The 20,967-nt window shown below is 58.0% G+C and overlaps 7 protein-coding genes across 7 annotated transcripts; 4 read left to right on the top strand and 3 right to left on the bottom strand.

Annotated features, from left to right (window-relative positions):
* Positions 1-416: 416 nt before the first annotated feature.
* STB3 (DNA-binding proteins Bright/BRCAA1/RBP1 and proteins containing BRIGHT domain) lies at positions 417-1,508 on the top strand (the record flags this gene model as incomplete). Its single annotated transcript, XM_071066239.1, has 1 exon — positions 417-1,508. The coding sequence occupies one exon, from the start codon at positions 417-419 to the stop codon at positions 1,506-1,508; it is 1,092 nt and encodes a 363-aa protein (XP_070922340.1).
* Positions 1,509-3,392: 1,884 nt separating this feature from the next.
* Positions 3,393-5,099, bottom strand: MFIFM68171_10819 (SET domain-containing protein; the record flags this gene model as incomplete). The annotated part of the gene is made up of 1 exon (XM_071066238.1): positions 3,393-5,099. The coding sequence occupies one exon, from the start codon at positions 5,097-5,099 to the stop codon at positions 3,393-3,395; it is 1,707 nt and encodes a 568-aa protein (XP_070922339.1).
* A 1,767-nt stretch (positions 5,100-6,866) lies between these two features.
* On the bottom strand, positions 6,867-7,975 carry PHO13 (p-nitrophenyl phosphatase; the record flags this gene model as incomplete). Its single annotated transcript, XM_071066237.1, has 4 exons — positions 6,867-7,630; positions 7,691-7,759; positions 7,820-7,841; positions 7,907-7,975. The coding sequence occupies 4 exons, from the start codon at positions 7,973-7,975 to the stop codon at positions 6,867-6,869; spliced, it is 924 nt and encodes a 307-aa protein (XP_070922338.1).
* A 1,812-nt stretch (positions 7,976-9,787) lies between these two features.
* Positions 9,788-10,573, top strand: SOL1 (suppressor of los1-1; the record flags this gene model as incomplete). Its single annotated transcript, XM_071066236.1, has 1 exon — positions 9,788-10,573. One exon carries the CDS (start codon positions 9,788-9,790, stop codon positions 10,571-10,573), a length of 786 nt encoding a protein of 261 aa, XP_070922337.1.
* An 812-nt stretch (positions 10,574-11,385) lies between these two features.
* Positions 11,386-12,817, bottom strand: MFIFM68171_10816 (Bifunctional protein FolC family protein; the record flags this gene model as incomplete). The annotated part of the gene is made up of 2 exons (XM_071066235.1): positions 11,386-11,792; positions 12,094-12,817. 2 exons carry the CDS (start codon positions 12,815-12,817, stop codon positions 11,386-11,388), a joined length of 1,131 nt encoding a protein of 376 aa, XP_070922336.1.
* Positions 12,818-14,976: 2,159 nt separating this feature from the next.
* On the top strand, positions 14,977-17,151 carry MFIFM68171_10815 (FYVE-type domain-containing protein; the record flags this gene model as incomplete). Its single annotated transcript, XM_071066234.1, has 1 exon — positions 14,977-17,151. The coding sequence occupies one exon, from the start codon at positions 14,977-14,979 to the stop codon at positions 17,149-17,151; it is 2,175 nt and encodes a 724-aa protein (XP_070922335.1).
* A 1,484-nt stretch (positions 17,152-18,635) lies between these two features.
* Positions 18,636-20,408, top strand: MFIFM68171_10814 (uncharacterized protein; the record flags this gene model as incomplete). The annotated part of the gene is made up of 1 exon (XM_071066233.1): positions 18,636-20,408. The coding sequence occupies one exon, from the start codon at positions 18,636-18,638 to the stop codon at positions 20,406-20,408; it is 1,773 nt and encodes a 590-aa protein (XP_070922334.1).
* Positions 20,409-20,967: the final 559 nt, after the last annotated feature.

The following is a 20,967-nucleotide window of genomic DNA, read 5'->3' as shown; positions in this document are numbered from 1 at the left end:
CATGCCCTGGACCGGCGATTCCTTGTCCTCCCTCCTTTTTGCTTCTTCAAAGCAACAACAACACGACAATCCAAACACTTGACTTTACCAAGAGAGAGTCATCTCTTGTCACAGAAGATCATCGCAGCAGCTCTGCCATTTTTGCCCATTGCGCTTTTGTCCGATCAAGCCTCGTCTTCGTCCCGGCCAAAAGTGGTGTGTATACAAGCTGCGCATTGCTTCAGACTGAGTGAGTGTGACTCAATTCCTCCCGCCCAACATTGGACCGACAACAACCCACGATGGCTCTCGCGCACGGCAGCAGCCAACGCCAGACAACGCGCCGCACCGTGTCCAGCTCGGGAAGGAGTGCTAACGCACGGGTGCGCCGCATCGCAGACACGTCTCGAAGCAAATCAACACCCAGAAGTGTCAACATGGCAACCATGGCATCTGCTGTTCGCGATATCGCGATGACCTCCGGCCGAGACAACTTGACTGCTGTAGCGGCCCGGAGTGTCCCTGTGACGAACCATCCGACCACCCTCCCGACCCCTCCGAACTCCATATCGCCCTCGCTGCCTCCCCACGGGCTGAAAGCCCAGCTGCAGAGGGCACGCCTCGAGCCCATCGACTCGGATCTCGATCTACACGACGACCGGGAGGAACCTCAGGCAGGACTCGGGTCGCCTCCCCACGACTCGTCCGGGGCCATCACGCCGGCCATGCTGGCCAAGTTCCACCTGCCCGAGATCCTGCTGAACCACGGCCCGTTGCCGATCCGTCATTTGATGGGCTACCTCACCACGTCAGTCCCGGGCTTCGCGGGAATCCCCCCGGCGAAGGCGCGGAGACTGGTTGTGGGGGCTCTGGAGGGAAGAGGGAGTGGCGGTGAGGGTGGCGGTCTGGACGGTGACGTGGAATTTATGAAGGTGGGCTGGGGCCGCTGGGATGCGAAGCGCCGGGGCCAGCCGGCTCGAGACCCGCTCTCGCGCCGCACATCGCCTAGCGCCGGCGCCCACCCCACGAGCATCCCGATCATCAAGGCCGCCGGGTGGAACACGGACCGGTCACGACTCGCAGCAACGCTCGGGTCGAGCCTCGGGGGCGGCTCCTCGGCGGCCTTCTCCCACGACGACCGCTTTATGGACATGATGGACCACGAAGCCGACAAGATGTCATTGGACGGCTCCGGGTCTGCATCGTGCTCCGAAGCTCCCGACGACGATATGAGAATGCGCACCGACGACCCCGAAGACGCGACCGACGACGAGGACTGGGCGGCCGTCGGGGCGGCGGCGCTCCGCGCGTCGTCGTACCAGGCCCGGAACAACCAACAAACCTCCCCTTTCAACACTGTATATAACTCGGGCGGCGGCGGCGGCGGCATACGCTCCTTCTCGGCAGGGATGGCGCGGCCGCCGCAGTTCCGCAACATTGACTTTTCAGCATCGGCGTTGGGGGCTGTTACCTCTGACGCACAGGAGCGCGAGGCTGTGGAGGCTCTTCTTCGACTTGGATCTATGTAATACCACCATTTTATGCATGGCTCGGCGTTTTCAACAGGGGGCGGGGCATCATCGTCATCATCGTCATCATCATCGGCAACAAACAAACCATCGCCGGGCGTGGGGATATTTTGGGTTATGGAATTCTGGGTTCTGGGGGCTGGCTTAGGGGATCCTCCTTATCTTTATTTTTTTTTTTCTTTTCCCGGTCGGATCTGGTTTGGCCGATTGACAGATCAGGCCTTTGGTACTTTTTAGATGGGAACGGGATGGGCGACACGGGAGGGGCTTTTCCGGGAGATGGCGTTCTCTTGATCAACTGTCATTGGGAGGCAGGCATGCCTTCTTGATTACGCTCTCGACTCGACGGCCTGGACACACGAGTACGTCTCTTACCCGATCATGAGGAGTCTTTATACCTTTCCCGCTTTTACACGCGCATCGCATTACCGTCTCGTCGAGGCATCCTGTCTCATCATCGAAATATTTGATTCGCCGGAGGACTATGATCAACAAAATTCCCTTTTACTGCGGGCCGGACACCGATCGGCGAGATCGCCGTCTCCACCTCGATGCTTGGCCGCTGCCTTCCCGTCAATGCGCCGTTTTACATCCCTGACACACAACCACTCACGACCGGCGTCTTATTCATTTTTTAACATATATACATATACCATTGTTGTAATGATGGGATAGAGGACCTTGATGCCTTGGATTCATTCATTCTCTCTTCTTGATTTGAAAGTAATCCTCGCGCACTCGGTCCGGCTGGGATGGTTAGGAGCACATCGGAACACCTCTCTTCTCTTGACAGCCACTTTTTCATGGTTTCTGTGTTCGCTTTTTCTTTTTCTTTTTTTTTCCTTGTTCATGAACGAGTTCCGAGTCGAGCCTTGTTAACTTGTTGTATATACCCCCTCTTTGTTTTCCCTTTTCAAACCCTTTTTCAATTTTGGCGAATTTTTGAGGTTCTTCTTGTTGTATGCGTGCTAGTTGGGGTCAGGGTTACCTTACGATGGCTTGCTTTTTCTATGTCTTTTTTCCCAATTATGACGGAAATGGTTGGGAACAGGCTTGGGTTCTGGGGATATTCATCATCATGGCCGTCGGCATCATATGGGCACAAACAGATTGACGGTCTGGACTGGCTGACTAGCTGGTCCATGGACTGTCATCACTACTGGGAGGAGAGTCGACCGAAACACTGCAGCCTTTGCCAATGGCATGGCATTCCCCGTGCTGTTGCGCTATTCCCTGTGACTCACTGGGGAAAGAGGTTGAGGCAGTAGAAGTAGGAGAGAATAAATACCAAAAAAAAAAAAAAAAAAAAAAAAAAAATATCTTGGGCGTCTGTCGTATTGACGGCCTAGACCTAGTTTTCATTGAGAGGAGAGAGTCTCTTCGGACCGTAAAACCGTCTCGCCGGGCTGCAACCTCCCCGCTTACACATGCTAACAGTGCTATGAAAGTTTTATCTAAGTACATTCTACTAATGGAAAGTCTCTTTTGACGTCTGTCGCCATGTCGCTTAATCCTGGACTGAGCCCCGATCCATGATAGGTCAAGCGATATGAGCGGTAACGATGCGGATCGACTCGTGGTCAAGGTTACACGTAAGTGCCGGAGGTATATGCCGAACTTGTCAAATACCAACATTACAGACCGATCTATCTGCCCCCCTCCCCTAAACCCTCGCCTAAAGAGACGGCAGGCAGGCAGGCAGGCAGGCAGGCAGGCAGGTAGGTAAGTAGGTAGGTAGTTCAACGTTAAAACTTCACCCTAGCACAGGCCCAGTTTCAGACCCGGCCTCATATGATACGTTCCGAACTAAGGTAAGGGGACCAAACCGCCCCTTTCCCCGCGCCCCCCCCGGGGGCCCCCACAAAAAAGACTCCTCTTCTTTACTTAAGAGTCGCACAATTTCAAGCCCTTCTTCAGCTTGGCGGCCTCGTCCCTACACCGCTGGCACATGCACCAGCCGCCCAGGCTCCCCCGCGCCCACTCCCGCCGCTGCTGCACGGGCAGGTCCACGTCGCAGTAGTGGTTGAGGATCTCCTCGCCGGCCCTGATCCCGCCCAGCCGGTCGCCCAGCACCCTCTTCTCGCGCGCCCACAGCACCATGCGGCCGCCCCACTCCCAGGTGACGTTGGGGTCGCAGTCGTGGTTGGCGAGGCACCACAAGGGGTGGACGGCAGCGACGTCCGGGCGGCCGTCGCGCGGGTTCTTCCGGGCCGAGGCGGTGCCGCGGAACTTGCTGTAGGCCGTGTTGAAGACCCACAGGTCGTGCTGCTCGAGGGTCGCGTAGATGTCGACGTCCATCTTCTCGAGTATGTGCAGCGGTATCTCGACGTTGTACTTGAAGTTGAAGGGGAGGGTCCACTCGGGCGGCGGCTCGGCCATGACGGAGCAGTCGATGTCGTTGAGGTGGGTGGGCACGAAGTCGCCCCAGATGTACATGATCTCTTTGACTTGGAGGGGGTGGATGTCCTGGTGCGACGACATGGCGAGGAGGCGGGCGAGAAGGAGGAGGTAGAGCGACTGGTCGGCGTCGCGGGCGTCGGGGTCCTTGGCGATGGAGTCGACGTCCTTGTCGCAGACGGCGGGGTGGTACTGCTCTTGGGCTTTGGAGAAGCAAAAGTCGTCGCAGAATATTGTGTCGTAGCAGTCGGGGCAGCTCACCGCTTTCGAGTCGCGCTGCAGAGGCGGCAGCTCGGTGCCGCAGGCGTCGCACGTCGACTCCTTGTGCCGGTTGTTGGCCGTGAGGAGCGAATACTCCTCCAGGACGGCCTCGCCAGGGGCGATGTCTTCCTTTGCGAACACGCCCAACTGGCTGCAGGTGGGGATGATCTCGTAGCCATCCGTGCTGCTCTCGCCCTCGAGCAGGACAGGGAGCTTTGAGACTCTGACCTCGCACTTGGGCGCCATCGTGGAGAGCTGCTTGTTCAGGAACGAGAGCGACTCCTCGGAGAAACGGTCTGGCTCGTACGTGTTCCAGGGGTACACTTCCCTGCGCACGACGCCGCCGTCGGGAAGGCCGCTTACCTCGACAGGCTCGTTGGGCTGCATCCGCAGTCTCCGCCTGGCAACTTGCTCAATGTAGCCCTTGATCTCGCGGAGTTCTCTGTTGTGGGGCACCATGTCGAGGCCCCTTTCGCAGAATCTCAGTGCGCTCTGGAGGCAGCCACAGAGTAGGAGGCTGAGCGAGAGGATCTGGAAGCAGCGGACCGAAGCGACGTTGGCCAGTAGGTGGTAGTTCTCGTCGCTATAGAGCCCCCCGCCATTTACCAGCCCGGGGAGGTCCAAGATTAGGTTGCCATGCTGGAGCACATCGGGACAGGGCGTGGTGGAGTAGCCCTTGAGAGCCTCCAGGGCCCGGTCGTGGTACTCGAAACTCTCCTCGCGGGCCTCATCCGCCAGGAGAAGGGCACGGTAGGCGTCGCCGGCGGCAAGGTCTGGGTATGCGAGGTTGGAGTAGACGACGGCGCGCTCCAAGTAGATGATCAGGTCGTAAGGGGAAGCGCCAAGTGCATCTGTCAGCTGCTGCCGGCGCTCGAGAAGAGGGCCCCGGCTGGCTTCTCTGTCGTCCACCACGGATGGCGAGGAGCTTTCCATGGCAAGGAGGAAGTTCGGAGAGTAAACTTGAGAGACAAGGGAAAGTGGGACGATGCCGCTCACGCCACGGGCTGGTTCCAAAAGGTCCAGACCAGAGAGCCAAGAAATATGAGAGTGTGGCGGGTGGTGGGCAAGGTATCCTGGGTACGTAGGTAGGTATATACCTAGGCAAGTGTGATGACCCCCCGTGGTGTAATTTTTTTTTTTTTTTTTTTTTTTTTTTTCCTCTTAACCCCCCTTCTCCTCTTTCTCTCTCCGTTTTGTTTTCTCTCTTCGGACAGAGGGGCTACTCCATTGAGACGGAAAAGATCAAAAACACATCTAGGCGTAACGGCTGCTGCAATCTTGGCTCGCCCTGCGGCACAACAAGCGAGCATACCCAGGTCACTAAAGTACTTACCCTAATGCCAGTCCCAGAGTGCGAGGTCGAAAAGCCACCTCGCCAAGACTGGGAAGGACGCGCAAGTTAGTGTGCTGGTACCCATTGCGTAGCAAGCCGGGGGAAGGGGCGCAGAAGCCACCGAAGGCCGTGAGACCCTGTTAGACCCTGTTTTTTTGCACATTGTGGTCCCTGGAGCCGGCAGGTGATTCGGGAGACGCACGGGGGGGAGGGGATGCCATCGGCCGTTGTTCCAAATAGTCCCGGCTCCTGCAGCTTCTTGGGTTTGGACTGCAGAGCCGGAGCAACCAAGGCGAACAGGGCAGAGGTCACCTCAAGCCCAGGTAGGCGTAAAAAGTCCGGCCGCGAGACGATGCTCCCCAGTGTCGTCATCACGCCGCAGCACCTGCTGCTGCAACCCCCGGAACCGCTACTGGTGCGTCCCCGCAGGGAGCAACTTGTCCGCGGCGCGCCATGGCCAAATCCTGGATTTCGGACGGTGGAGCACGCTGATATGTACACGTACAATAACGGCCCTAGCCGCCCGCCGACGCCGACATCACGATGCCGGCACTTGCCAAATGGTTCGACCAGCACAGCCGGAAGGGGACGCCACATGACTTGATGGTGCTTATTATCCACGCAGGTGTCGAGTAAAAATGTGGTAATTCTTTGCGCAGAATGCATGCCTTGGCCCAGTCCCCATCGTGGCTTCGCCTGGCAGAGGTTGAGATGTCGCGGATCCCCTGTGCCCCACAGTGGCCTTGTGCGAGGCGACTTGCGCTAAAACAGGGTTCACACCCACCAAATCAGCGAATTCCGGGCGGTCTCAGATTCAGGGTCCTGCTGCAAAACGATGGCTTGCATGCGACGCCAGCGGTCCATTGGCCCCCCAACATCTCGAAACGAGGGCACTACGTCATACCTTGGCGGGTCATTTGACCCTGGCCAAGTTCATCGCGACTTGGCTTCCTGACGGATGAATGCCCTCTTGTTGCGGGTGACAGGGCATGGCTCGGTTCGGCTCGGCCATCCTCTTCGTCCCACCGCCCACAACATGCCGCTTTCCCGGTATCGGTTTGGGGTCCGGCTCTGGCTGACAACGTCAAGCCCGTGGGGAACACGTCTGCGCACCCCAGACCTCCAAAACGGAACGGACAGGCGGATTGGGTCACTAGTCTATTGGTCGCCTTCTATGATCGATCTACGGGACGATGGTCGAGAACCTGAACATCCGGACTGCTGCGTGCCAATCCTATCCTACGCCCCCTGGTCCCCAGGCTCGGCACGTACCACACCACCAACTGCTGGCTCCACAAATTTCTAACCTCAAGTCGACGTCTTCGAGAGGACGTGGACTTCATGGCCTTCTCACAACGGCACCTTCCCTATTCCGCCGCTGCGCCCAGGTCGCTCAGCTTGTCCACGTAGAAGGCCGGGATAGCGACCGCATCGGGTGCCTCCCAGTCGGATTGCTTGCTGACGCCCGTCAGGACGGCAAGCGTCCCTCCGAGCCTCCCCTCTATTCCGAACTTGACATCCGTGTTGAGGCGGTCTCCCACCATACACGTGCGCTCGCGATCCAGCTGGAACTTGCCCTCGATGGCGTCCATCATGGCCTGGCTCGGCTTCCCAAGTGCCAGGGGCTCCTGGCCCGTCATGTACACGAGGGGTCTGCTCATGGATCCCGCCCCCGGGAAGAAGCTGTGGCTCATGGGGAAGGTCGAATCCACGTTGGTCGCCAAGAAAACCGCACCCCGTCTCAGGTACTGGAGCGCGTGTGACAGCTTCAGGTAGTTGATGTGGAAGTCGAGGCCGACAAGCACGCAGCCTACTTCTGGGTCGAGCAGAGATCCATCGGCGATTCCCTTGGTGTCCTCGGGCGTCAAGTCCCTTCTGAAAGCCGGGTCGGTGCCGCCGATAAAGGGTATGTTTTCACTCCTCAGCTCGTTCTCGATGCCCGCCTCCCCAATGACAAACACCTTGTTCTTGGGTGGCGCCAACTTGAGGATCCTCGAGATGTAGATGGCAGAGGAGTATGCCGAGCCGAAGATCTCTTCGACGTCCGACGGGATCCCCAGGCTTGTGAACTTTTTAAGATACTCCTGCCGAGATTTTGTCGAGTTGTTCGTCACGAAAACCGTCTTCTTGCCTAACAAGGGTTAAGCTAGGTGGCTCCAACGACAAGGACCGATTAGGAAGCTGATCTAACCTCGGGATCGGAGCAGCTCCAACGTCTCAACGACGCCTTCGAAAACATGATCGCCAGACCATATTACCCCTGATAGAAAGAGACACAGTCAACATCCGCCGTGAGAGGGCGGGGTTCGACATGTCATACCATCGCAATCTAGTAGAAAGACCTGGTGGCGGTGAGCAATGCTGTGATGACGGTCACTTCGCAGATGAGTCAGGAACAAGAACGCACATCGAAGCGGTCGATAAACTCGTTGATGGCGGGAATATCGCCCGTGAGGTACTTGGGTTTCGCTGCCATCTTTGGAACGGCAGGTCTTTCTTGGTAGGAACCGGGTCGATCACAATGCAGTTGCAGCGACTGAACACGCAATCTCAACGGCTAAAAATCTTGTGTGTGTTTACTGTAAGCGGTGACTTCCTTCGCCGAGTTCGCTGCTGCCCGACCCCTGCGATCCCAAATTAAAAACGCTGCCATTGATTGGCTGGGCGTCGAAGCTCCTACTCGGATCATCAACAGAAACCACTTCTGCACAGTCAGGACTCGGGGTTAAGCAGCTCTGCCTCGCTGGCACTCTGTAAACAAGCGGCTGCCATCTCACCACCATGCTAGTAGTGTATTTTGACACGAATCGGGTAAGGGTCCAGCAACAAGTGCATGGCTTGATGATGATGCAGCCATCACACTCCATAGCTGTGACCAGAGCCCAGCCGATGACGCAATGGCTTCTGCCCGCGGAGACGTACCCCGCTTCGCATCCCAAACGGAGCTGTCGCTCTCCAACATCCCGCCCTGATCTGTCGACCGAAGAAACTATCTGAACGCTGGAGGAATCGTATGATTTCGACATCATCCCGCCCCGCATAAGGATGGGGATAATTATGTGCAGGACAAGCGTTGCCTTGCTGTCACCCTACCTAACCCCACATGTCCACTGAACCCCTCCCCCAACCCCCGGCAGCGGCCCTCTCTTCGTCCTGTCCCAACTGGAAGGTTCTCGACAGACGACGGTCTGTTGCAAAGAGGGTGCAGGGGAAGAATGACGTTCCTCATATTGGCGAGATATACGTAAGAGGCGTACCTCGGCCTGTTCGCCATCCTGCACTAGTAGTTGAATACGCGCAGTCTCCAGCGCCAGCGACAACTAGCGTAGGGCATCCGTCGACAGGGAGCAGGCGTGTTCTGTCAGCACCCGGGCCTTTATTTGACTTGGACCCCGGGATCGTCATGAACCCGTCACCGGCCATCCAGAGTACAACGCTGCAGGGGGGACAGTCCTTGATCGACAACAGTAAGATCTTCGAACATTGCCAAAGTGCACAGGGAGCGTGAGAAGACCCAACAACATCCTTTATGTTGAGTGAACCACAGCAAATGTTTGGGTTGTAAAACAAAAGTGTTGTAGAAAGCGCTCGAACTCGGCAAGCGCCTGTAACACAGAGCTTCCGGGAGGGTACCCGGGCAATAGCTAGGTCTATGGAACCCGTCGCCGCCGGCCCGGAGATGTTCCTTTCCCGATAGGCAATCTGGTCCCGTCGAAACCTCATTGTTACGCCCCGTCATTATCGTCATCAAATTCTTCAATCTTCTACTGTACAATCCAAATTTTGCTAGTGGAAGACCGATGCCAATGAAAGACATCCGGACTGGGCAGTGCCATAGCGCGTTTCCGCCATCCGCTACTTCTTCCCCTCTGTAGCCGGGCCATATTGCCGGCCTATCGATAGCTGACCGCCAAGGCCTTACGCCGCCAAAAAAGATCCCCAGCAGCTACCCCTCCAAGCCACTTTGACGCCCCTCCAATACCGTTACTGCGGGAGAACCCCTCCATCAGAAGCCAGCCCCTCCACAGAAAGCAGCTACGAAAATCCCGCTCGAGGCTGGGATAATCGTTTTCGTCTCTCATCTTCTTCATCTACGGTAATACCTTTCTCGGCAACTTGACCGAAAATCTCATCCGGGGTAGTCCCAGGCCCGCATCGACCTCCTTTGACCGTTGGGTTCGGCGTCCTCCATCGACAACCCCGGGCACACACCCGATATCAACACCATCTTAAGAAAAGAGGGAAAAAAAAAAAAAAGAAAACAAAGGAAGGACCAGACATCAGCACCATGTCGAAACCGGCCAATCTCTACTCGTTCCCCAGCGTGGGCGACCTTGCCCCGGCCCTTCGCGCCTATGTGATAGAGTGTCAAGAAGCCGGCATCGCCCGCCATGGTGTCTTCAAGGTAGGGGTGTCGGGTGGCTCACTGCCAAAGACGCTCGCACAGGCGTTGCTTGCGCCTCCGTCTTGGAAAGGCGACACGGTCAGGTGGGACCGGTGGGAGATTTTCTTCGCCGACGAGCGCGCCGTGCCCCTCGACCACCCCGACTCCAACTATGCCCTGCTCAAGGCCGAGCTGCTTGACAAGCTGCCCGCCAGCACGCCCCAGCCTGTGGTGCACACCATCAACCCAGTGTATCTCGATGATACGCAGGAGTTAGCGGACCAGTACGAGCAGGTCCTCGTGCAGAGCTTTGCCAGCCGTGACTCGGTCAGGCTACCGATTTTTGACCTGCTCCTGCTCGGCTGCGGCCCGGACGGACATACCTGCTCGCTGTTCCCCGGTCACGAGCTGCTCCGCGAGCCGGACGCCTGGGTCGCCCCGATCGAGGACTCACCGAAGCCGCCGCCGAAGCGGGTCACGCTGACGCTTCCGGTTGTCACGCACGCCGTGAAAGTTGTTTTTGTGGCCACCGGGGCGGGCAAGAAAGAAATTATGAAGGAAATCTTCGAGAAGGGCAACGGTCTCCCCTGCGCGTTGGTTAACGAGGCTGCTGGCGACCGCTGCAGCTGGTTTGTGGATAATGCCGCTGTCGAGGGGGTCAGCTACCCGAGGAGGCCGTTCAGTTTATAGGTTAGCGAACAGGCCGACTCATCGGGGAAGCAGAGGTCCCGAAAGGGTTCATATTTTCTGCCGCGGGGAAGGGTGGTCTCTTGAGCTGGGGCGGCAGCAGTGCAGCTTGGGTTACGAGCGCGGAGAGCAAGAAGGCACCAAAACCCGGAGGAACAGGTGCATAGCAAAGGAAATATTGGAATGGAGCCCGCTCGGGCTGGGATAGCTTTCGTTAGCATCTGATATCCACTGTTTTGTTATTTGCTTTACTTCGTGGCAGGGGGACTGATAGGAATCATCGCCGGAGGCAGCCCCTGTGAGGACCAGCATTTCTTATGGAACCCGGGACTCTCGCTAGCCGGATATGCGATTATGAAAGTAGAATGGCACTCCGCTCTCACTGGCTTCCCTTGAAAGAGAGACTGATGTGAAACTTACCCGAGGAATGGCTGCTTTGCGGCTCTTCTCTGTATCCTTATATCCCCAGCCACCCATCATTATGTCAGATAACGTATTGGATTCACCATCGGTGACTTTGTTGTGGCTTTGTTCTGGCAGCGTTCTCAATTACTAACGCCTTGGTGGTTTGGGAAGAGCGAAAGTGACAATAGTCGGAACTCCTACCATACATTGAATGTTTCTAGATTAGTGTCCGCTATACCTAGTCTCTTTACCTCAGACATCCCACAAAGGCCCGCCGACAATATCAACCTATCAGTCAAGATACTATAGATACGAACTACAATCCTCCACGCCACGTTACTTTCCCTGTCCACCGCCGCAAGCCAAACCCCCCACCCCCCACCCCCGTTGGCCACACGTCGGTTCCCCTTTCAGATCAATCCCACCAGCAAACCAACCGCGCTCGCCTGCTTGGAGAGACTCGTGCCCCCGAACGGCCCCGCCCAGCCGACATCGTAAAAGTCGCCCCAGCCGCGCGCCCGCGCGTAGGCGCTCGCCGCGTTCTGCTCCAGGTATGCTCTGTATGGATGTTGCTGCTGCTGTTGTTGCTGCTGTAGTTGGCCTCCGGAGGCGGCGTCGAGCTCGGCCAGGTTGGCGACAAAGATGCCTTTGAAGACCTGCTGGTCGGCGTTGCAGCTGCCGTCAGCCTCGCAGGGCTCGGTGAGGATCCCGCTGGCTCCTTCCAGCGGGCGGGAGAGGGACGGGTGGGAGAGGACGGCGTTGGCGATGGTCTGCGCGGCGGTGAGGTAGGTTACGTTGGTGGTGGCGTAGTGGAGTTCTGAAGAGTTGAGAGGGACCCCCCGGGTTAGGAGGTGAGTGGATGGGTGAAGAAGAAGGGAGTGGGGACGGTGAAGGGGAAAGTAGAGAGAAATGGAAAGAGTTTTTTTTTGGGGGGGGGGGGAGGGAAAAGGAGTAGAAGAAGGAAAAAGGAGTAGAAGAAGGAAAAAGGAGTAGAAGAAGGAAAAAGGAGTAGAAGAAGGAAAAAGGAGTAGAAGAAGGAAAAAGGAGTAGAAGAAGGGAGTCATCAGGGGGGTGGGGAAAAGAAAGGAGAAAAAGGAAAAGAAAAGAGAAACACGAACCGACGAGACCGCCTAGTATCACCCCCTGATTATACGTCCACACAGGTAGTCTGTTATTGAAGCACACGCCGTCCACGCCCTGGGCTAGGCCGTCGTTGATGAGGTTATCGCTGTTGATCATGCCCGACCGGCTAAACCAAGACCACGCTTTTTCCGCCCGGGACAGGTACTGGCTAGCGTCTTTCGTGCCCTTGAGCCGGTTATACAACGACGCGGCGAGCTTGATGTACAGCTCGTTGGCGATAGCGTTCTTGTACGTCCGGGACCGGATGTCGACGAACATGCCTCCTCCGCAGTCGCTGTCGGTCCAGTACTGGTACATGTAGGCCTCGTCCTTGACGGCGATCTCGAGGTAAGCCGCGTCGCCGGTAAGGTCGAACATGCGAACCATGGCGAGCGCCCACCACGCCGTATCGTCGGTTGAGTCGGCGCGGAACTCGCCGCCCCCGTCCGGCCACCAGGGCAGGGGCGCCCGCTGGACTTGGAGGATGCGGTTGACCTGGTCCATGTACTCGCGCGAGCCTGTCTTGCGCATGAAGTCGATCAGGCTTGTCAAGGCGACGCCGTTCAACCACCAGGGATCAGCCGGGGACCAGCGACCCTGGGTTGGATCATAGAAGGCGCTGTTCATGGCGTCGACGGCGGCCTTTGCTACGGCGGCAACATCACGCCCCTGGACATCCCAGAGGAGCCCAAACACGGCGAGAAGAAGGCTCAGTCTCATCTTGTCAAGTACGCATGCTCATCTGAGAAAAGACGTGACGCGGGGGTAATGGCGGGTACCCAAGGCTTTTTGTACAGCACCGAGAAGCACATAACATGCATTGCCTACTCTAGTCTTGGAGCGGCCTCGTCATCAGGTAACAACCGCAAAACTACGGCAACGGGAGGAGCACTTTCATCAGTCCGTCACCCCGTAGCGCAGCATGCCCCCTTGACGAGGCACCGCGAGACGACCGCGGTCGCTGGTTATTGGACTTTGACAGGGGCAAGTCAAGATCTGGTGTCTCGGTGATGATTCCCTTTATTTTCATCTCATTTTATTTTTGTTTTCTCTTTGGCTCATCACACTGCCCTCGTACTTTCCACCTGTAAGTGTAACTCCTGTTGTTTCCTTGTGAGCGGGCGCAAGCTGAGTGTATGATGGGTTACCCGGCATGGTCTTTTACTCGATGCATTAGCGTGCGCAGGGTTATTCATCTGGGCTCTGCTTGCTCAAAGCTTAACCAGGAGCCGAGAGCGACGACCTCGGTTTAGGTATTCCGATGTTGAGCATTGGAGGAGTCGTTGCGGTTTTACTGTGCGGAACTGCAAGGCAACCTCCCCTTGTTCCGCTAGCGGAAACTAACAAATTGCTCGAGTGAGATTAATATATTTTGCGTCGTGCGGACTAGGAAGCGCATCCAAGGATGCATCTCGACAACGTGCTGGGTTGCATCTGGGTCAGGAACACGGTCGGCTGGTGCAACCTAGAAGAGATAATTCTGGGCCTTTGAGGGTTGACCAACCACACCCTGCAGGAGGGCCTGTGACGCGGAGTGTCTGGAGACATTGAAACGAGGGCACATGTTGCGAGACTCTGTGCCTTCGTTCTCTAGAACATGGGAGCGCACTGGACGAGGCCACGGTCCAAGCCCAGCCCTTCGCAAACCGCCCTTCGGCATCAATCCATTGGGACGGAGGCACGGCTCGGTTCTCTACCAACTCCGCTTTCAACATAACGAGGGGCGCAGAGATTTAGGATTCATTAACCAAAACCAACCGCTCGCTGCACGCCTAATGAGTACATCAGTTTGAACTATTTCTATCTCATCCTGCAATTCCAGTTCGTGCAATGGTACATACCCAAGAGGCATGCTTATACGATGGGAGAATCCGGGACCCTGGTTCTGGTATGGAGATTCTCATGGCCCAGTGGAATCGGCCACTGGTTCGGATTGAGGAACGGGTTCGCAGGTCTTTTTGCAAGGTCCTCCCAGGCAGTTCCTAATGCAAGCCCGCCCGGATGCCCGGATACCCTGAACACCGAGGCACTGGCGGAGCCCGTGCCTCCTCGCAGCTCCGCCAATTCCCTCTCGCCGCCATCCATCTCAACGGTTATATAAGCACGGGCAAATACGTCGTGGAGGCAAAAAAGAAAGTGATAATGGAGATCTTACTGATCCCACTATGGGAAAGGATCGCTCGCACGGCATGAATGGGCAAACGAATGTTCTTTACTTGATCAATCAGGCCGGTGCCGAAAAACCGCAATCCAGGCGGCCCATGACGTTCCCGCGCCCACGGCCAACGGCTTTCCCATGGCCAGTCACCGCACTCGATGGGGCCGTTGGCCCAGTCAGCAGTGCTTTGGGATGATGTGGTGGCTCCCCCTGTCATTAAAATATGGCCTTGGCTCGCCTTTAACCAGTCGCCGTTTCAGCCGGCCATGGGCCAGGGGGCGAGGGAAGATCGACTAATTTGAGCCCTGTCGGGGGCTGCCTGTTGCATCACCACAGAAGACCTTGAAAATCCGGCTGCTCTTCAAGTTCCCCGGAGAGCCGGCCGCGCATGGTATATACCCCCCTTTATGCCCACACCCGACCTTTGGCGTACTACACACAGTACAAGCACTTCCTGGCCGGCGCAGGACCCCAACAGACAGTGGAAAAGCGCTTCTTTGCCAGCCGCATGCCTGTCGTGAGCAGGTGTCCGCGTATGAGCCAGGATACCCGCCGCCCAGCCAACTATATATGCGACACCAAATGCGGGTCTCGCGACGCGCATGTCTGAGAAGCAAGAGCAGGATCAGTTCCGCCGCCCGGGGTCCGACTGTGCAATAGCAGGCGGCCACCTATATCATCTACGCGTTATTCAGCCGGAGAAACGGGTTCGGGCGGAGAGATGATGGGAACAGCCACGCTGCAGCCTCCCAAGTCGGGGCGATCTCGTTTCTCGAAAGCTCTCCCAGCCCCTCCTTCCTTGCCAGCGTTCGACTTTGAGTCGATCGAGTCGGTCAAGCCCGAGCCGCAGGCGCCACTGCCACCAGTCCCCCGCAAGGAACCGCCCGCCGTCCAGTCCGAACCTCGACTGCCAACCCTCCCACCGCCGAAGCCATTGTTCGAGTGGGAACAGGACAGGGGAATCGCCATGGCCACGATAGCCAAACCTCTGGACTCTCCGCTCCCGCCCTTGCCCTTCAAGCCCGCCGGGCCACCGCCTATGAGCATCCCTCGACGGCCCGTTGCTGCTCCCGTCGTCTCCCCGCCACCGCCAGCTCCTGCTTCTGCTCCCGTTCCGGCATCCGCGCCAATTCCCGTTCCAGCGCTAGCGCCGCCTGAGCGGACGCCGTCACCTGGCGGCTCCTTCTCCAGTCTTCTGTCTGCTTACTCCAACCACACCACCGAGTCCACGCCGCGGTCGTCGACGAACTCGACGACAAACGACATTCCCAGCTCCAAGAACCCCTATACGGTTGTGTCCCCGACCTTGGCCACGGAAAGCAGTCACACAAGGTACAGAGCCTACACACCGCCAGCGTCGTCGGATCAAAATGCGCAGAGGCACGAAGCCAACGGATCACAGACGCACGAGGCAGACCGGGACGAGTTGCCACCTCCGCCGCCGCTAAAAGATCCTCAACGTGGCTTCCAGCGGCCCCAGACCCCCGCCAGCCTGCAGACCCAGACGGCGCAACCACCGACGTCTACGCAATCGACATCCCCGCTGGGAAACACCTCTCCACAAGAGCAGCTGTGGCGGCGAAGATCGTTAAAAACCGACAAGAACTTTGCCGTTCCGGAGCTCAAACTCGTTTCGAGTCACGGCTCCACCGCTGCGTCAGTCCAGAACCCGTCACAGGGCGGCCCGGAGGGCTCATTTCCGCAGCCGATCCTGCCCGCCCAGGGCCAAGGCGAGACATCCACGCCGGCAACGACAACACAACCTCAGCCGCCTCGACGTGCGAACGTCGGGCTGCCGGGCCGCAACATCCGCCCTGTGGTTCCCAGCGAAGAGTCGACTTTTCAGGGCGACGTGAGCATGGGGCAAGGAGTGTCTCGTATCAAAGACAAGCTCGGGTACAGGAGGCAGAAGAGCGAAAAGGACGCGAACGTAAATGGGCCAGAAGCACAAGTATTCCATGCAGCGACGACGCTGAGCCCCCCAGCATCTCAACCCACAGTCTCTCCGCTCTCTCCTCCACGGGTTCCGACGCCCGAGTATGGTACGAACGAGGCCAAAAGCCCGCCGCTCGGCACAATCGGGTCGCCCGTATCGCCAGCGTCTTCACCAGAGCCGCCCGGTGAGCTGAACCCGGCCGTAGCCGGCAAAGCGGGGGGCCCACCTCAGGGCCAGGTACGACATGCAAAGAGCACGCCTTCTCTAGCGGCAGGGGCGGGCAATCCGGGGCTGGGCGTGCAGGCGCCGATGGGGCTCCCCACATCGTCTGCGCCCGACCGGGAGCGGGGTCGGGAGCAGACACAGCGTCCAGCACGGACCCCTTCCTCAGGCAGCGATGACATGCGGCCCGTTTCTGCGGCTACCCGTAGCGATGCGCAGAGCTCAAGTTGGGATCTCAAACCGATATCCGAGACAGGCTCCATCGAAACGCTGAAACCAATGTTCCGACGACCGCCCGATGCCTACATGGCGTTCGAGGAGCTCCCGCTGCGGGAGCCGGATCCTTACCAGCCAGACACGACGGACAACGCCGGGGCGGCGCGGTTCCCTCGGAACTGGTACACGCCCCTGCCGGCCGACGCGATCCTGGACCCCCGGCCGCTCGCGGACAAGCACTATCGGTGCCTGACAAACCACCGGTACATGACGGCGAACCGGCAGCGGACCAACCCGATCGGGTGCCGGACGTGCGGGCACAAGGACCGCAACGCCGAGTGCTACATCTGCAGCGCCTGCCACCTCAACGTCTGCTCGGGCTGCAGCGGCCTGCTGCGGCGCTTCAGGGGCGACCTGCGCCAGGTGCTGCGCCAGGTCAAGGAGAAGAAGGCCGCCGAGATGGCCGAGAGGCAGCACCTCGAACTCGAGGAGTCGGCTACGGCGGCCATTCTCGAGGCATAAAAGTCGGGTGTAGATGGGGAAACTTGGAATATTCGTTCGTTTCTCTGATGTATCATTTCATACACACATACTTTTTCTTTTTTTTTTTTTTTTTTTTTTTTTTTCCCTTTTTCGGGCTTATGGGGTTGGTTCGAAGAATGTCTGATGATCTAGAGTTTCAGAGGGCAAATTAGAGGTTGTGTGGCTGGGCTGGCGGGCGGGCAGGGTAATGTGTGCTTAAAGGATTGCGGCATGAAGAAGAGCTCAGTTGTCACAGGTGGGAGGTTGATACCATTTGCATAGAAAAAGACGAGAGGGAGGCTTGTTGGTTTTTTGATGGTTGTCTGGCGGCGTTTGGAGAGGGGAAGGGTAATCTCGGGCGGAATACGGATGGCCGAACGGCGTCTTAACAATGAAAGCCGTGTTATGACCGCCTTGTGGCTGGAATGGAGCATGAATCGGTACTTGTTGAACGATTCTCTATGGCTGGGAAGTTTTATTTGGTCGTCGACGGTGATCAAAACTGAGACCTCTATGTCAGGGACTAAACGAGCTAGGGCGGCCGCAACCCTCCACATAGCGAGCTGGGACCCCGAGCTTGCGGCGCCATTCCAGCCTGCTGGTAGTATAGTTCAGTGCTACGTACCCAACTAGCGCTCCTTATGACGAATAATGAGCCGATATAGGAGATGTTTTAACAATATATCGAAGCGGAGCTCGTTGACTTCTACTCGAGTGCAGATGCACAAAGCACGCGGAGGAGGGCTCTTAGCATTACATGACGATGTCTTGTTTACTGAGCTATCATGCTGACCGTCAGATACCACACCCTACAGCAGCCCAGATGCTGAGCGAGATCTCAGCCTTCTGCTCAAAGACATCAAGCCATAATGCTGTCGGAGACTCACTGCTAGAACGCGGCCACAGATTTCTCGATCCGCCGTGCAAACCGTCGGCCAGACGGCGCCCAGGCTAGACACTCACAAATAACCCGGGCGAACCGTTAATGGACTCATTTTCTGCCTTACTGTGCGCTAGTCGGAGGCTGTCGTCGTGTCTAGGGATGGTGCGAAAGGAAGATTTAGTGCGGCTTTTGACTGGTTTTCCGCCTAGCTGTCGACGATGCCTAGTAACTTGTCGATCTTGCGCCTGACATGTCACCTGTGTGACATTGGCCCGGCTGCTCCTTGCGAAAGACAGCGGCCGTCCTAGGAGGACTTTAGATGTTGTCGACTTATAGGCTGTGAATGAAGAGAAGAACGGCGCCTGAAAGAGGCCCTAACAGAGGAGCTTGGGCCAGCATCAGCACGCGGCTAGGAACCGCAGCGTTTAACTGCAAGTGAACTTATGGTAATCGCAAGCCAATCGCAGGTTTAACTTGCAGAGCAGCACAACGCAACGCAAAAGAGACCAGCTGAAAGAGACCTTCAACATCAACACAAACAAGAACTAGCGTGCCCACGGATCGCAACACGCCGCCAACTCTGTGGGAGGCAAACATTAAAATGGCATCATCGGCCTCATCAAGCGGCGCCCTGTCGCGTGCACGCTCCCTGCGGAAACCCAGCACCAGGCCGGAAACAACAAGCAGCAGCGGTGAGGGCCAGCGGAACGTGTCCCCGAGCAGGCTGCCCGTCAAGGGTCTGACCTCGTCGGCGGCGACCACAAATCGCCCCTCGAGAAGTGGCACCACGACGACAAAGACAAGCCGCCCACTATCAGGCGTCTTTGCGCGCATAACGTCGGCGACGACGTCTTCGGCCCGCCAGCGCGAGCATGACAGCTCCGGCCCTGAAGCGCCGGCGCCGACGCCGGCCGGTCGGCCGACCCGGGCGGCATCAATCCGCCAAGCATCCGCCTCAACCCGGACAGCAACATCCGGTGGTGCAACCAGACCGACCACCTCTTCTGGCGTCCCGACATCCCGTCCGCGTGTGGCCTCCAACGCCGGCGCCGGGACGATAGACTCGGTGAAGGGCGGCCAAGGGCAAGGGCACGTCCGCGCCAAGTCGTCCGTCACCACGCTCTCGAGCGTCACCACCCTCCGTCCGCCATCACAGACCTCTAGCACTTCTTCATCCACCGCTACCACCATTGCTACCACAGCAACAGCAGCGGCTGACCGTTTCCGTCCGCCGCCATCAATCCTCAATCGCAAGCCCCCATCAGCACCGACGGCCTCTTCTTCTTCTTCTTCTTCTTCTTCTTCCACAGTAGCAGCACCACCCCTCAGCCGCCGGCCCTCAGCATCATCGGCCAGCACCTCAGCCTCCCAACCCGCCGGACCCAGACTAGGTCGACGTCCCTCAGTACCCCCCAAATCCCAAGCTCCTCCCAGCAGCATCAGCAACAACAGTAGCAGCAGCAAACCAACGTTCACAACCCACCAACAGCACTTCTCTCCTCTCAAATCCCTCGCCCCCAAACCCCTAACATCCACCTTCCTCGCACCGCCCTCCCCCTCCAAACTCCCCTCCAACATCGCCATATCCGCCGAAACTGCCCGACTCCAGACCGAGCTGCTCCAGCTCCACCTCCTCCATCGCGGCGGCCACGCCGTGCTCGACCAGTGGAAAGACAGCGCCCACGCAGCCCTCAAACAACGGTGGGAGTCTGTCCGGGACAAAGACGACCACGTCACCGGCCTGGAAGGCGCGGTCGAGGAAGCCACCAACATAGCCGCGCTGCTCAGCTGGGCCGGCGGCGGGGCCGCCCAGAAGATGGACGAGGAGCGGGTGATGCTCCTGGACGCGGTCGTGTGCTCGCTCTGGGCGGCCACGGAGCGGCACGACAAGCTCGCGCGGCGCTTTGAGCGCTGGGCGCGCCGCGCCGAGGAGATCCTCGACGCCCGGCGGCGGCACCGCGACGGGGGCGGTGACTCGGCCCCCCTGCAATCCGGCGCGGGCGGAGAGCTGGTCCTGATCGGCGAGATGGACGCGGCCTGGAAGGCCGAGTGCGCGGCCCTGGCCAGGAGGCTGGACGATTGGCGCCGGAAGCTGCACGAGCTCGAGCCCGCCCACCCACCCTCCCCACCACCACCGCCACCGCCGTCGTCGTCATCGTCATCATCGGCCGATCAGAAATCGAGCCTGGCGCGGATCCTGGCGGGCTGTCGTGCGCTCGTGCATGCCATGTCGGCCGAGCTGGATATCATGGAGGAGATGGAGCGGGAGGCCGTGGCCGAGGAGATGCGGTGGGTGCGCGAGATGAACCGCCGCGGCCTAGGCGGCGCTGACGAGCAGACCCGGCGAGCGGGCGCCATCTGGCGGGTGTTATGAGATTTGGCGGTCGTGGAATTATATATATATATATATGACGCTGAAGAAAAGGGGAAAGGGGGCCGGGGGGAGCGTATCATACCAACGGCAGGAGGCAACTTATAGATTTCGACTACAATTGTCTCATGAGGTTTCCATGTTGTAATCACGCCCATCTTTCTGACCCAAGGCAGAGAGACCCGGAATAGAAATCATTGACCCCGGAGGGCCGACCTCCGTCGTCAATCGGGGGCGTAGGACATTACGTCTTGTAAAAGACTGTCCGAAATGGAATTCTCAGTCGTCACTTTAACCGCGTTCTACGTTCGAGACCATTTCACAACAAAAGCACTTATTCCTTTTGTGACGAGAGACCTTGTATTGCAGAGCGAGGATCATCTACAGACTACAAAAGCCATTACTGTACAAAATACAACCTATACCATCGCTAGCTAGCGCTGCAAGCTACTCAAAGTTTTGTGTGCGCTCTGCCCATGACCGTTGGTGGCCTTTCATTGAATTATGGAACCTCCGGAGAGACCCCTGAGAACGCATTCGCCATTTCCCCATTCCCGTAAGC

Source organism: Madurella fahalii (assembly GCF_045866475.1).
Source record: "Madurella fahalii IFM 68171 DNA, scaffold_6, whole genome shotgun sequence".
Classification (NCBI taxonomy): Eukaryota; Fungi; Ascomycota; class Sordariomycetes; order Sordariales; genus Madurella; species Madurella fahalii.
The sequence above is the reverse complement of the archived record's forward strand: the minus strand, read 5'-3'. Positions and strand labels throughout refer to the sequence as shown.